Source organism: Eptesicus fuscus, chromosome 8 (genome assembly GCF_027574615.1).
Source record: "Eptesicus fuscus isolate TK198812 chromosome 8, DD_ASM_mEF_20220401, whole genome shotgun sequence".
Lineage (NCBI taxonomy): Eukaryota > Metazoa > Chordata > Mammalia > Chiroptera > Vespertilionidae > Eptesicus > Eptesicus fuscus.
Genome location: NC_072480.1, coordinates 101,917,177 through 101,930,860, shown reverse-complemented (window position 1 = coordinate 101,930,860; position 13,684 = coordinate 101,917,177). Strand labels below are relative to the sequence as shown.

The following is a 13,684-nucleotide window of genomic DNA, read 5'->3' as shown; positions in this document are numbered from 1 at the left end:
ATGGACCACGGGTAAGAAAAGGCGGGCCAAGCGGTGATAGCAAGCACGATCAAATGGTCGGAGGTAAGAAAGGGTGAACCAATGAAATTGCTAGTGGGTGTGTTTGGTTTTTGGTTTTGTTTTGGGTCTAACAAGCATGAGAGGATAGCAGGAAATAAAGCTGGAGAAGGCACATGGCGTGACCACAGGTGGGTTCTGACCATCCTTGGGGGCAGTGTGGGAGGACCCTGGCAGAGGGAAGTGACCCACTGAGGAGCCACCACTGAGGCCCAGGTGGGAGGGGGGAGGGGCCAAGAAAACCAGCTGCACCCACGTAGGATCAATCCATGCGGACGCAGACGAGAAGTGATGTTATGACATGAGGTCAGCCGGCCAGGGATACCCGAGTCATCAAGAAAAGCAAAGAGGAGGGAGAGGGCATGGAAGGGGAGAGAGACCCAGTTAGGTCTGGGAGGGATGAATTCACTTTTGAACGCACTGAGGTTGAGGATGAGAGACGTGGCTAGGTGGAGACAGCTGAGTCGAGCAATAAGAATTTGGGAATTATGGACACATAAATAATACCTGAAACCACCAGGCTGCGAGTCAGCAGTAATTTTCAGGGGGAGAGTTTCGGGAAACTCTACAGAACACCCATGGATGTGACTGACAGGTGAGGGTGGAGAAGGCAACTAGGGGACTTAGTAAGTACAACAGGGAGAGTAACAGCACTCCCAGGACGCAGCACTTGGTAACATTTCGTACAGCCGGGAACTGGATGAGAAACTGAAGGCAACATAGTAGAGATACAGGCAAAGGCTAACAGTTATCGGGGGTCCTCAGAGGGCTGGTGGAGAGAGGCATTCTGGGACAGCTGCTTCTGAAAGCAGCGCCAGGCGTCCTGCCTGATGCCGGTGGCCTGCATGTGAACACGACCAGCTCCCCCGCCCCAGCCCCAGCCTCTGAGCCTGAGATCCAGGACGTCGTATTAACATATTTTCTAACTTACTGCAATTAGACACTAAAATGAGGGTTTCTAGAACAAGAAGTTTCATAGAAACAACAAGAGATGTTTATTTTGCTATTATATACTCTTTGTATGTCTTATACATTGTGGAGTGAGTAGTGACTATTTTGACAAGTTATCTTTGTTTTTAAAAATGTATTATTATTGATTTCAGAGAGGAAGGGAGAGGGAGAGAGAGAGAAACATCAATGATGACAGAGAACCATTGACTGGCTGCCTCCTGCACGCCCCACACTGGGCATCAAGCCTGCAACCTGGGCATGTGCCCTGACAGGGAATCGAACCCTGACCTCCTGGTTCATAGGTCGATGGTCAACCACTGAGCCATGCCGGCTAGGCTTGACGAGTTATCTTAACAAAATGAAGAAGCTGTTTTAACTGCATGTCAAGTGACCTTCGGACTCCTCAGGCATTATTCGGCGATGTTGGTTATGTGGGTCAGCCCTTACTTCTTGTGGACACGTGGCTTTGTTTGCTGAACGAGAGCAGTGTGCATGGAGCACACAGCTTCACATTACCCTAATTTCCTCAGCTCTTGTCAAACAGTTGAAAATAGAATGACCTCAAACCAATGAAGTTGAAATTGTCAGAATCTAATTCTTTTTAAGGCCTCTAAGTTTCCAGGTTGAAACTAATTCTGTCCTTGAGTTTAAACCCATCTCATTTATCCCAATTTTTCTTTGTTCTTAAGTTGTCTAGGAGAAAGACCTCTATTTTTGTAATCGTAAATGACAGCTCTGACCCTTTCCAGTTAAAAACAATAAAATGAGATTTATATTTAAAGGTTTGTTAAGTTGAAATCTTACATATTTAATTTAGAAACATATCTTGCAAAAAAAGTACAGTTAAGTACAGTTAAGCCTAGACTTACTTTAAGTTGATATAATACCAATTCAAATTATGTATTTTGTGCAAGTAGCACACACGTGAAAAATAAAGCCAGCTGCTAAACAGTTCACCTCAAAGCATTTAGTTTTTTCTGACAAAGGGATAGTGAATAAAGGATTTATACCAGGCGTCCTCAAACTACGGCCCGCGGGCCACATGCGGGTGTTTTTGCCGTTTTGATTTTTTACTTCAAAATAAGATATGTGCAGTGTGCATAGGAATTTGTTCATAGTTTTTTTAAAACTATAGTCCGGCCCTCCAACGGACTGAGGGACAGTGAACTGGCCCCCTGTTTAAGAAGTTTGAGGACCCCTGATTTATACCAATTGACTTATATTACAATTTGTGATACAAACTCAATTAAAAGTAAAATAATCAGTAATTTGAAATAGCCTTAGAAACATCAACCTAAATTAAAGTAAGAAAGATTAGCTGGTGGTACTTGACATAGTTGTGAGTAGTGTTTCCCCAGCATTCTACTGACACATTTCCACCCAGGCATCAATGTACACACTCAAATGTTTTGCGTGACATTTTAGTGTGACTATCTAGGTTTCTTCAGATTTCTAATTAAAGGTTCAGCCCTTTATCATATGTGTTTCATAAAACTTATATCAAGTTTTCAGTTGTAAACCTGATGATGTCTATTTGTGAAGTGCACATACCAGACATTTCTTGAAGGACAAGCACGTCAAACTCGAGACCCTCGGGCCACTTGTGGCCCACAACGAATATTTTTGCAGCCCAGCCAATATAACGGTATGTAAAAAACATTTTAATAAAAATTCGTAACTTAAATTTTACAATATCCTGTTATACATAATTATTAATTATGTACTACAACATATGCTGATGACCGATTACTATAATCGTGTTGCATTCATTTCCCTTACACGCCTTACGTGCAGGCGCACCATTTCTCTCCACTAATACCAGCAGCGAATATTTTAGCAGCCGATGGCCACGTCATTAGTCTTGGACTGACTTGTGTGGTGTGCGCAACAGGAAATATTGTGCTTTTGGAGAACAAGAAAAATAGGTTTATTTGCTTTACGCTTATTAATTTGTGCAGTTATCCCATGTCTGGTAAGTTAATGTTCAAGAAAAAACATTAATTTTATTAAAATGTTCTATTATTTTATGTGAATGATTACTCATTTATTTCAGCCCTTTGTATACAGCATGTCTCTATCGAAATAAACCTACATTTCTATGAAAATTGAAGCTTTTGTTTTTTTTGCAGCCCACATGAACTTAAACCTTGTTTATTTGGGCCGTGTTAGCCTTTGAGTTTGACATACTTGCTGTAGGAATAAGATCCATTTGTTGGCTACCTCAATTCTTTCTCTTTGAACAAGTATGCTACTCCCCACATCAAGAGAGGGGTCTCATGACTGCTTGGAATGTCTTTTATGACCATCAATCACCCTAGTAGAAATGATAGCCTTAAATGTCTAGAGCAGGAGAATCCTTGCAGCTTCTGCTTGGGTCTCTTGCAACACTTGTTCTAGGAATGTTCTCAGCCACCCCTCTGTGAAAGGCCCAGCCCCCTTAGAGATGGCTCCAACTGGACTTCCAGCCAATAGCCAGCACCAACTGCCATCGAGATGCGGGAGCTATCTTCAACAACCAGCCCGAACAAGTCTTCAGGCGGCCGAGTAACCAGTAGACATTGGATGGCAAAGAGAACTGCTCAACAGTCAGCCCACAGAACCGTGAAAGATAATAGAAACTGATGTTTTAATTCACTGATGTTTTAATTAAAACTGATGTTTTAATAACTGATAGTTATTACACAGTAAAGACAACCAGAACATGAGTTTATCTTTCTCTGCTCAAGTTCAGACTGTCAGACTTTTATAATTTTCTAGTGAATGACCCTTAAAAATTTTACCTAGTAGTCTAACATCATTAAAATGTTCTTGATTTGCTTCATGGAAATAGCTCAACCTTATCTGCTTTACATGCTTTTTCCTCTAATTGTTACTGAATCAAGATCTGAGCTACATAAATTTATAGAATCTTGCCCAACCCCCTCCTCAACCAGAAAAGGAAACAGGATCCCCAAGATTAACAGGACCCACCCAAAGACATAAGGGATTATCATCTACTCCTGCTTCAAATCTTGGCTCTTTGTACTTTGTTCATATCTGTCACTTGGGGGTCAAATTTTCCTGGAAAATCTATGAGTTCAAGATAATACCATGTCTCATTATTATTTCCCTAAGTTAGCAAACAATTTTGCAGATTTTTAACCAAATTAATTTTTACTAAAATTGAATGACAGCAAAATATTTCTGCCTGAATTTCTTCTCTTGTCAAGTTTATGGACTCCTAGAATGTTAAAGATATCACATTTAGTCATATTATGTGGTTGATTCTCCTCTTCCTACAAAGAGTGTTTATCTTTTCTCTCCGTACCCCTCAACCAGCACCCCCCACTCATGCTTTCAAACAGGTAATTCATTATGTGGATTAACCTCCCACCTCCCACTGAAGGTTGGTAACCCTCAAATCTTATTTTCCTCGTGTTCTTGTGCTCTGATTAAATTCTCATTATGTATTTCTAACCCACTCAACATTTGTGTTCAGATATCTAGCCATCACCTCTTAATTAACATTTTAAAAATAAAATGGATTTTCAGCCCAAAGCGTCCAGAAAATAAACCATCTGGTTTTTCCTTTAAATATTCTATCAAGGTACCGACCATTTCCCAATATTCAAGGTTTCAAATTTCCAGAGAGTCTCTCTTGTTCATGCTCCTCTGTCGATTGCCTAATTTTATAGGTTTTTTTTTTTTTTACATAAGAACTATCTTTCCTCCATCTTGTTCTATTTCCATGGTTACCGCCATTCTACTCTGACTGGGCTTGACATAGATCCTATTATCCAGATGACTATCACAACTGGCTCTACCCTCTCCATTTTATCCTTTGTCTTCAAAACACTGCTCAACTTACCTTTCTTAAACACCAATTCCATTACAATTATTTCTTACTCCCGAACCTCCCATGATTCCCTGTTTCCTGCCGGGTAAATTCTAGCTGCTTGTTTTCAAAAGTTCTTCAGAATCAAGTCCCACCCAGCAGCCCAGGTCCATGTCCCCTGCTCCTCAAATTCACTTCCTTCCTGCTTTGAGGAGGGGCCCATGATTCTATCCAGACCACCTCTTCGCTTCCCAAGTCCTTCACATCCCTCCAAACCAGGTTCAATACCGTTCCCTTCATGAACCCTTTCCTAGTAATATCTGTGGAGCTAAATAATGGTCAACATTATTTTTTAAATATATTTGTATTGATTTCAGAGAGGAAAGGAGAGGGAGAGGGAGAGAGAAACATCAGTGATGAGAGAGAATCATTGACTGGCTGCCTCCTGCATGTCCCCCATGGGAGATGGAGCCTGCAACCCAGGCATATGTCCAGACCGGGAATTGAACTGTGACCTCCTGGTTCATAGGTTGATGCTCAACCACTGAGCCACGCTGGCTGGGCTTCATTATTTTATTATTATTATTTTATTATTATTATTATTATTTTATATTTTTATTGATTTTTTACAGAGAGGAAGGGGGAAGGATAGAGAGTTAGAAACATTGATGAAAGAGAAACATCCATCAGCTGCCTTCTGCACACCTCCTACTAGGGATGTGCCCGCAACCAGGGTACATGCCCTTGACCGGAATCGAACCTGGAACCTTTCAGTCCGCAGGCCAACACTCTATCCACTGAGCCAAATCGGTTAGGGCAAGAGCTTCATTATTTTTAAAATAAAACAAAGATCAGCCAGTGACCTATCGTACTAGGGCCTGAGATTCCACAATCAGAGAGCCGGCAGGTGAAACTGAATCTTGCAACTAAATGTAAACACTCCTAGCAAAGAACCAGTCCTGCATATTGAGTATGGAATATTGCGGCATACCTTCTCTGGAGAGCACAATTTTGGGGTGGAGAGAACCCTGTTGCATTCTTAGATAAGTGGAGGAAAGAAAGAAAAAGAAAATGGAGAAGCATGAGATGCCAACATCTCAATTTGCTTACTTTGCAAATAACTTTTCTTTTGAGAATTAGCCTTGTGCATTATGGATATGATAGTATCAATTATTCAGAATACCTGATGAATCAACTCCTCTCACTCTTCCACAATGCTAGAGTGTGGATTTCTTTTTCTGAGTCAAACAGGAACTGATGCTGTGTTCACCCCAGGGCACCCCCTTCCCGTCCTTAAATGATGAATTTCAGTTGCCGTGACACCAGAAAAGATGGAGTCACCGTTTGCCTACCCTGTTCCTCCCCTTCTCTTAGCGACGTGTCCTCTCACGCTGCGCCCTCATCCTCCACCACCACCAAGTGCAAGACGTTCCAAGTAATGAAGTTCGGTGTTTTCCACACGTAAATTTAAAAAGGAGGACAAAGATGATCCTCTGTTTTCTCTCTCGTTTCTGGACATTTTTCCTTCCTTCCTTCTGCCATCGGCCCATCTGCCTGTTGGCTCTTCCTGCTCCCGGGCCGTGTGCCTGGGCCACTGTGTGAGTCCCAGCTTCAGGCTCGCCCTCTCCGGTGCATTCTTGTTCTCTCCCCACCTCCCTCACCTCGGGGTTCTCACCTGCTTCCCCGACCCACGCTCCCCTCCCAGCCAGCTGACACCAACAGGAGTTTTGAGTGACTTAACTATCATGGACAGCGTGGCCTCCCCTCCTGGCGGGAGAAGGAACCCATGATATGGAGGCAGTGGTCAGATTGCAGATAGGAAAGAAAACGTAACAGTTCAAAACCAAGCCCAGGATTGTCACAAGAGCTCAGGCGTTCACTCCACCTCCTCCCCACAGTAACACCTTCCGGGAACATGGGGTCATGGGAAATTTATCCCAGGGCATGGAAGTAAAATGCAGACCAACTGTTTTATTATAGTTTGGAGATGCAAGCTAGAGAAAGAATGAACTCTCAAATCAGGAGTGCCTTCACTTTGGGCAGAGAATCCACACAAGCTTGAGGTTACAAGGTAAGAAAAATGCCATTCTTTCCACACAGTTTATGTTGGATCCAAATATCATCTTAATGCACTTAATAGAGTAAATAAATAGATTACACTCTATCTATCACTTTGGATTTCCATTTAGGAGAGCTTTTTCTTGCAGAGTGTTATACTACCCAGAGCTTATAAAGCCCATAAGCAAGGGAAGGAAGGAAGGAAGGAAGGAAGGAAGGAAGGAAGGAAGGAAGGAAGGAAGGAAGGAAGGAAGGGAGGGAGGGAGGGAGGGAGGGAGGAAAAGGAAGAAGATAGAGAGAAAGGAAGGAAGGAAGGAAGGAAGGAAGGAAGGAAGGAAGGAAGGAAGGAAGGAAAGAAGGGAGGGAGGGAGGGAGGGAGGGAGGGAGGAGAGGGGGAGGGAGGGAAGGAAGGAAACGAGGGAGGGGGGAAGGAGGGAAATATGGGAGGGAAGGAAGGAAGGAGGAAAAGGAGGGAGGGGAGGAGGGAAAGGAGAGAAGGGGGAGGGAGGGAAGGAGGAAAGGAGGAGGAGGGGAGGGAAGAAGGGAAGGAGGGAAGGAGGGAGGGCGGAGGGAGGGCAGGAAGGAGGGCAGGCCTGAAGTACATTCCCCTGCACTTGGGGAAGTGTGCTGTCATATATCTTTAACTTGAAAACACTCCCGTTTCAGAAACTTTTAAAGTCAGGCCATTCTGGAGACCATTGGCGACACTGTTTTCTTCAAAGGCCCTGAACGCGGGTCTTTCTGAATCTCCCGGGTCAGGCAGGGGTGTCTCCCGGGTCAGGCCAGGGGTGTCCCCCGGGTCAGGGAGGTGTCCCCCGGGTCAGGGGGGGTGTCCCCCGGGTCAGGCAGGGGTGTCCCCCGGGTCAGGCAGGGGTGTCTCCCGGGTCAGGCCAGGGGTGTCCCCCGGGTCAGGGAGGTGTCCCCCGGGTCAGGGGGGGTGTCCCCCGGGTCAGGCAGGGGTGTCCCCCGGGTCAGGCAGGGACGGCGGTGAGTGTCGGGGCCCCCTTACCCCACAGGCAGCACCCCCCCCCCCCCCGCAGCGCCCTGTCTCCCCTCCTTCCACGTGGGCCTGTCCGTCCCCAAGGGACCAGCGGTCCCGCACCCTCTGGCCCAGCCTGCGCACCGAGGGGTTCCTACCGGCACATCCGGGGTCCCGGGCTCTTTCCTCGGGAGGGGGAGGGAACCCCCTGAACAAAGGGCAGGGAGGGGCGGGGGCCGCGGGGAGGAAGGGTGAGCCGCCTGGAGACCCGGCGGGCGCCCTGCGGGGAGCTCAGCTCACTGGAAGCCACTGGGGTCCCAACGCACCGGCAGGTCCTGACCCCCTCTCCGCCGCCTCCCCGCCCTCCCGGGGACGCCCTCCCGCCCCTGGGACTCTCCACCCGCTCCCCACCCCCCTACACACGCCCGGCTGCCCCCAGCGCCGCCAGGTCCCGGGAGCGGGCGCTCCAGAAGCTCCAGCAGCGCCTGCGGGGACTGAGCCGGGTCCGAGGGACCCATCGCCGTGGGGCGCAGCTCCGAGCCTCCGAGCACCGGCTGCCCTTCCCGAGCGGGGCTGGCAGTGCCCCTCCCCGCCCCGAGCGCCCCCCCGAACGCACACCCCGGCTCCCGTCCCACCGCCGCCTGCTCCCGCCACGGACGGGCACGCAGGGCCGGTCCCAGGTCCACTCCGCCCTCCCCGCTCCGGGACAAGTTCACCACAGACCTCGGGAGGGTGCCCCCCCCCCGCCGCCCCCAGCCCGCTCTCCGCTCTCCTTCCCGCCCCCTCCAGCCCGCGCCCAGCGCTCACCCATGGCCGGTCCTGTCCTTGGTCCTCCCCGGAGCGCAGCCCCTGGCCCGGCAAGTTCTCCAAGTGGCTCTCCCTCTGCTCCGGGCTCAGAGTGACAGCCTGGCCCCTCCCAGCAGCCGGCGGCTCCTGCACCCCGCCCTCCCCACTCCCCACCTGCCCCTCTGGCCGCGGGTCCCTCTCCTAGGCCGTCCTCCTCCTCCTCCACCGCCCCACCGCCCACCGCCCCACCGCGCCCTTCACTCCCAGGGAGCCACCTGCAAGGCCTCCGCCTTAAAGACTTTGAAAACACTTCACACACTCACACTCACACTCACTCACACTCACACTCACTCACACACACACTCACACACACACTCACACTCACACACACACACTCACACACACACTCACACTCACACACACTCACACACACACTCACACACACTCATACACACACACTCACACACTCACACACACTCACACTCACACACACTCACACACACTCACACTCACTCACCTTCACACACACACACACACACTCACACACACACACACTCACACTCACTCACACTCCCACACACTCGCACACACATGCACACACACACTTATACACACACTCCCACACACACACACACTCACCACACTCCCACACACTCGCACACACATGCACACACACACTCACACACACACACACACACACACTCACACACACACACATGCACACACACACACTTACACACACACTCACACACACACTCACACTCACCACACTCCCACACACTCGCACACACATGCACACACACACACTCACACACACACTCACGGTCTCAGCTAAGAAGGACCTGGTGGCCAGAAAACAATCCTTGCCTGGAGACCAGGGGAAGATATTCCAGGACAGACTGGTCTGTATGTAGATTTTACATTCCCTGAAATCTTAAGTGTACCGTTCCCCTTAATAACGATGATAAGAATATTAATAAAGAGAAGAGGAAGAGAAAATTCTCCCGTTAATTTACACAATGCCTCTCTCTGTTCTTCTATGTGAAATCTATTTCCCTGTAGCCTGGCCAGGCTGTGAAGGCCTGAAGGACACACACACACACACACACACACGCGCGCCCTAATATGCAGCAGCCACTTGCAGAACAGGTGACTCAAGGCAAGAGTCGTTGGAGGCCCCGTGGAACACTGGGCTCCTCAGCGGGAGCAATGGCTTGTGATCGCTGGGACTCAGTTTCCTAATCTGTAAAGTGAAGGATCTGGAAAAAGTAATCTCGAAGGTCCCTCCGAGCTAAAAAGAATTATATAATTCTGCGGTTACTGGCCTAGCTCTTTCCAGATCCACACGGGAGGTTATTTCAGTGAGTCGGTCCCCAAGTATCTGCCGCTTCTTCTTCACACACAGCAAGCGGTGGGGACGTGATTGCTGACCCAGAGGAAATGGCCATGGAATGGAGAAGACATGATGTGAAAGATAATTCAGAATATGTTGGGCAGCCCTGGCTGGTGTGGCTCAGTGGATAGAGCGTCGTGGGCCTGTGGACAGAAGGGTCCCGGGTTCAATTCTGGTCAAGGGCACGTACCTCAGTTGCAGGCTCCTCCCCGGCCTGGCCCTGGTCAGGGCTAGTGCAGGAGGCAACCAATCGATGTGTTTCTCTCACGTCAATGTTTCTCTCTGTCTTTCCCTCTCTAAAAATCAGTGGAAAAATATCCTTGGGCGAGGATTAAAAAATAAAAACACTATGTTGGGCAGAAAGAGATGACTAAATGCAGAGCACATCATTAACCTTTTGCACTCGGATGTCGAGTTTGACTCGACACGGTTAGCATCGGTAGCAGCTCTTATGTCGAGCCACACTTGACACGTAGTTTCACCGCGGGGGGAAGGGGGATTTTTGTCTATTTTTCCAGTATCTTTTCTTGTTTTCATTAGCATGAAAGGACAAGTAAAATGTAAATGCCGTCTCAACTGATGCCAAAAAAGAAAAAATGAAAAACCGGTAACGCATGTGAAATTTATTAGGAAACTAGTACATGATCTTATTGGAGAATTCAGAGATGGTACACTAACTTCCAGGGGTAGATTATTATCCACTAACTTAGAGCAATGTTTAGATGGAAAGCTCCATATAATCACACCTCACCCTAACAAAAAACACAAAGATTGTGTTGTTTGTTCTAACAGAAAAATCAAAGGAGGAAGAAGAGAGACGATTTATATTTGCGAAACATGTGAATGTAAACCAGGTCTTCATGTGGGTGAATGTTTCAAAAAATATCACACCATGAAAAATTATAGAGATTGAAATTACTCTTTGAATGTATCAATAATTTGAAATATAAAAAATTCCAAATAAATAAGTTTGTATGAAAAGAAACTCCAGTTTTTTATTCTACTGCCGCGCTTTGTAAAATCTGGGGTATTTAAAAAATTAAATCCCGAGTAGAATAAAGGAATCGAGAAAAAAGCAAGCAAGTACAAAGGGTTAAAGGGACACAAACTCATTTACGTGGCTCTTTCTCCCATAAGGGAAGAGGGCGCTCCTGGAAGGGACATTGTAAGTGCACCTCAGCTCAGTGGGAACAGGAAGTCATTCTGTGGGAGGCAGCGGGAGGGGGGCGCCATTCAGACCTGCATCACCGCTCTGGAAATCGATGAGCACGAACCGAGGCTGCAGCAGAGCTTCACACTGACACACGGGTTCACAGAGACAGACGACGCATGTTTGGAGACAAATGTACGAGCACGGCTTTGGGGTCACCGCAGACAACTCACCACTTACTTCCTGAGGATCTATTCAAGATGTTGTAATTCTACAAATTACATGAAATAATGATAATAACATAAAGTCAGTGCAACTTACTGTCAGGGATTGTTCTAAGGGCTTTATATTAACTCATATAATTCTCACAACAAACTTATAGGGAGAAACTGTTACTCCCACTTTATAACTGTGCAAACTGAGCCACTAGGAAGTAATGCACTCGCCGGAATCGCATAGGTGATAAACAGGAAGGTGAGACTCCCGCCCAGGCAGAGTGCTCCAGAGTGCATGACCTTATCTGTTCACCACGCTCCTTCCTTGGATCTGTGTGTTCTCACGTACTTGGGGAAGAGGTGGTATTGTCAGCGTTAACTATAATCATAAATATTTAAGACATCCCCAGTGACTTATAAGAATATTGGAAAACACTAAAGATATAACTCTTGATATTCTGCCATCTAATAATCAAAATCATGATGCCATCTCTCTATTGGCTGGTTATAAGGGCTGATGTTGAAGTAATCTATCTCACAGTGACCATATAAATGGCCGTCAATATCTTGGATCTGCGGGATAGAGAAGCCATTATCTCACCTGAGATTTAACAAATTATATCATTTTACATGGGATTTAATAAGCATGGCAATTAATTCATAGCCTCAATTAATGTATTTTATTCATAATGCCAATGCTCTTGTATTTCTGCTTTCTCATCCTGTCACTTAATTGTCCATCAAGTCCTAAGATTCTGCCTTCAAACCATCCCCCCACTGATCCCTCATTGCCTGCCCCACCTCGTGACCCACTCTGCACAAGTTCTATAGAGTTATGACTAGCAATTCCTTTTTTAGAATATGGAGGTTCTTACCATTGAGGCTTTCACCAAATTCTGAGGTCAGTGGGAAAGTTTCATTACAGATTCTATTGCAAACTAAAAAAGGTTTGATCTAGGCATAGAGTGACTGTAGGTCATTGGCTGAGCATTCTCTGTCTTAGTCAGATGTCATTCCAACATCACCAATGGTTTGATTCACTGAGGGAGAATGTAGTATGAAAAGAAAACCAACAGTTGGGAAATGGGTGACAAAAGCATTTAATAACTGTGGGTAAAGGGCGTCTACAAATAGGAGCACAAGAGAATGTTCTTAGGCTAAGAACGATCCCAGAGAAAGTCCTGGAAGGACAATTTCAAGGAGGCGGCATGGATTAGGTCAGCTGGATTAGATACCACAGACAGAGCCAATATGGTGAGGACTGAAAAGCTTCCTTTGGATTTGGCAGTTGTGAGATCACTGGTGAACTACGAGTGTTGCTTTGAAACCTAGGCAGTTGGGAGCTCTCCGGGTGAGCCTGAAACCAGCCGCTGGACCTACTGAGGGCGGGGGAAGGCCTAAGAAAGAGGCAACCACTCCGGGGAAGTGGCAGTTACAATAAGCACGGATATTTGCGTATGGTGTTTGTCTTGGGCGCTGCAACACATGTAGACTCCCACACCTACCCACCACACACGACAACGCATTGCTCTCTTGAGGCTGTGTCCTTGAAGCGGTTCCTGGCACAGTGGGCTAGAGGTGCATTCCCAGGACAGGGGCGGGGATGAGGGGCCTCTGATTGTCCAGGTCCAGCTCACAGGTTAACTGGCAGTCACATCCTCTGCATGACCTCCTCCAACAATCAGCAAAGAGTATTGTCAACGGTGAGGAGCAGAGAAATTCAAAGGAAGGAGCAATGAGGAAGTGGGCGGTGGTAGGAAAACAATGTAGACAATCTATTCGTAGCTCATCAGGGAAAGTAGGGAGGTAGCTAGAAGCTGTTAGGGTCAAGGGAAGTTTATTTTTGTGAACTATAAAAGAAGCGAAACCATGTTTAATAGATTAGTGAACAGAGAGATAATGATCTTAGAGATTTATGTCCCAGAATACTAGAGAAGGAAGAGATATGATCTGGAACACAGGAGGAGGAACCAGCAAGGGCGAAGAGGAAAAATCCCAGTCCTCCGAGGTAGGGAAGGAGGTTGGAAAAGAGATAGAGTTCATTCAAGATTTCATTTCACTATGGAGTTTGGGGACAGAGGTGGACCATCTAGTGCTTGATCATCTTAATACTCTTTGGCAGTAGGAAGGAAATGAGCTGGGAATGAGTAAATTCAGGCTACATTCCACTTAAAGGAAGAGATGAAGTTTGTAAAGGTGCTATGATGTTAGGACAGAGAGCTAATAAAAGACTAATATGCAAATTGACCATCACACCAAGACACAAGATGGCCGCCCCCAT

General features: G+C 46.8%; 1 protein-coding gene across 1 annotated transcript in view; it reads right to left on the bottom strand.

The window, feature by feature from the left end:
• GPM6A (glycoprotein M6A) overlaps positions 1-8,712 on the bottom strand; it is a 186,276-nt gene extending 177,564 nt beyond the window's left edge. Inside the window, exon 1 of the mRNA XM_054720176.1 lies at positions 8,667-8,712. Within this exon, the coding sequence (XP_054576151.1) occupies positions 8,667-8,670 (4 nt within the window). The 5' untranslated portion in view covers positions 8,671-8,712. The remainder of the gene's footprint in view (positions 1-8,666) is intronic.
• Between the last annotated feature and the right edge of the window lie 4,972 nt (positions 8,713-13,684).